General features: G+C 53.6%; 1 protein-coding gene across 1 annotated transcript; it reads right to left on the reverse strand.

Annotated features, from left to right (window-relative positions):
• Positions 1 to 68: 68 nt before the first annotated feature.
• Positions 69 to 1028, reverse strand: LOC128847346 (olfactory receptor 14I1-like). The gene has a single exon (XM_054046738.1). It carries the CDS (start codon positions 1026 to 1028, stop codon positions 69 to 71), a length of 960 nt encoding a protein of 319 aa, XP_053902713.1.
• Between the last annotated feature and the right edge of the window lie 1239 nt (positions 1029 to 2267).

Below are 2267 nucleotides of genomic sequence, written 5' to 3' on the forward strand. Positions count from 1 at the left end.
CCTCATACAAAGTCAGCCTGGACCATTACATAAGGTAGAGCATGGGAATACTTTATTCCAGTCAGACGTTAAGAGTTCAGTGTGAGGAATTTGTTTTTCTGGGGAAAAAATATCCTGCCTATCATTTTCCACAGAGAACTTTTTATCTCTTTGTTTCTTAGACTGTAAATGATTGGATTCATTAGTGGTGGCACCACACAATACAACACAGCAGCCGTCAGGTTCAGAGATTTTGAAGACATTGACCTGGGCCTCATGTACGTAAATGATGCTGTACTGATAAATAAACAAAAAACAACCAGGTGAGGGATGCAGGTGGAGAAGGCTTTGTACCTGCCCTGCTCAGAGGGGATTCTCATCACCGTGGAGAAGATGTGAAAGTAGGACACAATTATCAGTACAAAGCAGACCACATCTAGAAGTGATCCAAGGGCAATCATGACTATTACATTAGCATGTATATCAGAGCAAGAGAGCTTTAGCAACTGTGGGATATCACAGAAAAACTGAGCGATAACATTGGACCCACAGAAATGTAACCTAAAAGTATTAGCTGTGTGTAATACAGAGCAGATCATGCTGCTAATCCATGAGGTAGCTGCCATCTGGGCACATGCTCCTCTGTTCATAGTCACCCTGTAATGCAGAGGGCGGCAGATTGCAATGTAGCGGTCATATGCCATCACCGTGAGAAAGGCCAGCTCTGCTACTGCAAAAGTTACAATCAAAAAGACTTGGGTGACACATCCAGAGAAAGAGATGAGTCTGTTGTTGGTTAGGGAGTCAGCCATGGACTTGGGAATGGTGACTGAGATGTAGCAGAGGTCTAGAAAGGATAAGTTACCCAGGAAAAAGTACATGGGGGTGTGAAGATGCTGGTCGAGGGCTACGACTGTGATGATGAGAAGATTCCCCATCAGGGCTGCCAGATAAATCACTAGAAACATCAGGAAGTGTAAAATCTGCTGTTCCCGCACATCAGAGAATCCCAGGAGAAAGAACTCAGTCACGGTAGTTCTGTTAGACATTTCTTGTGTAGATATACACTGCAGAGGGAAGGCCGATGAGAAATGGTCATGGAACGAGAAACAGAAGGTAGATAGAGACTGGTTTTACATATTATGCTGCAGGACATATATTGCAGCTCAGGAAAATAACAAGACTCTCCCTTTTCTTCTCTATCACCATGTACAGCGGCGGCAGGTTTGTAGAAATTTTGGTGGTACCCAGAACCCGCCCCCCAAGCTCTGCCCCCCCAAACTCCACCCCCCCACCTGCTTAAGGCTCTGGGAGGGAGTTTGGGTGGGGGCAGGAAGTCTGCGGTGCACGCCTTGGGCTGGGGCAGGAGAGTGGTGTGAAGGATGGGTGAAAGGTTGGACTCTGAGAGGAAGTTTGGGTGGAGGAGGGGGTCTGGGGTGCAGATTCTGAGATGGAGTTTGGGTGCTGGGTGCAGGCGCTGGGCTGTGGCAGAGGGTGGGGGTGCAGGAGGGGGTGAGGGATGCAGGCTGTGGAATAGAGTTTGAGTGCTGGCTCTGGGCTGGGGCAAGGAATGGGGTGGAGGAGGGATGAGGGGTGGAGGCTCTGGGAGGGAGTGCGGAAGGCAGGGGTGCAGGCTCTGGGAGCGTGTCTGGGGGCAGGAGAGGGTGGGAAGGGGGTGGGGGTGCAGGCTTTGGGACAGAGTTTGGGTGGTCGGTGCAGGTTCCAGGCTAGGGCAGGGGGTGGATATGCAGGAGGGGTGAGGGGTGCAGGCTCTGGGAGGGAGTTTGGGTGTAGGCTCTGGACTGGGGCAAGGGGTGGGAGTGTAAGAGGGGTGAGGGGTGCAGGCTCTGGGAGGGAGTGCGGAGGGCTGGGGTGCAGGCTCTAGGAGGGAGTTTGGGTGCTGTGTGCAGGCTCTGGGCTGGGACAGGGGCTGGGGGTGCAGGAGGGGATGAGGGGTGCAAGCTCTGGGACTGAGTTTGGGTGCAGGCTCTGGGAAGGAGTTTGGGGATGGGAGGGGATGCAGAGGGAGGGGGTGCAGGCTCTGGAACAAAGTTTGGCTGTAGGCTCTGGGCTGGGGCAAGGGGTGGGGGTGTGAGAGCTGCAGGATCTGGGAGGGAGTTTGGGGGCCAGAAGGGGGTGTGTGGGAAGGGGGTGGGGGTGAAGGCTCTGGGAGGGAGTTTGGGTGCTGTGTGTAGGCTGGGATGGGGCTGAAGGTGCAGGAGGGGATGAGGGGTGCAGGCTCCGGGACTGAGTTTGGGTGCAGGCTCTGGGAGGGAATTTGGGGGGCA

The sequence above is a fragment of the Malaclemys terrapin genome, chromosome 13 (genome assembly GCF_027887155.1).
Source record: "Malaclemys terrapin pileata isolate rMalTer1 chromosome 13, rMalTer1.hap1, whole genome shotgun sequence".
Taxonomy (NCBI): domain Eukaryota; kingdom Metazoa; phylum Chordata; order Testudines; family Emydidae; genus Malaclemys; species Malaclemys terrapin.

Coding starts and splice junctions, on each gene's coding strand:
- LOC128847346 (XM_054046738.1), bottom strand. CDS start 1,028: ATGTCTAACAGAACTACCGTGACTGAGTTCTTTCTCCTGGGATTCTCT.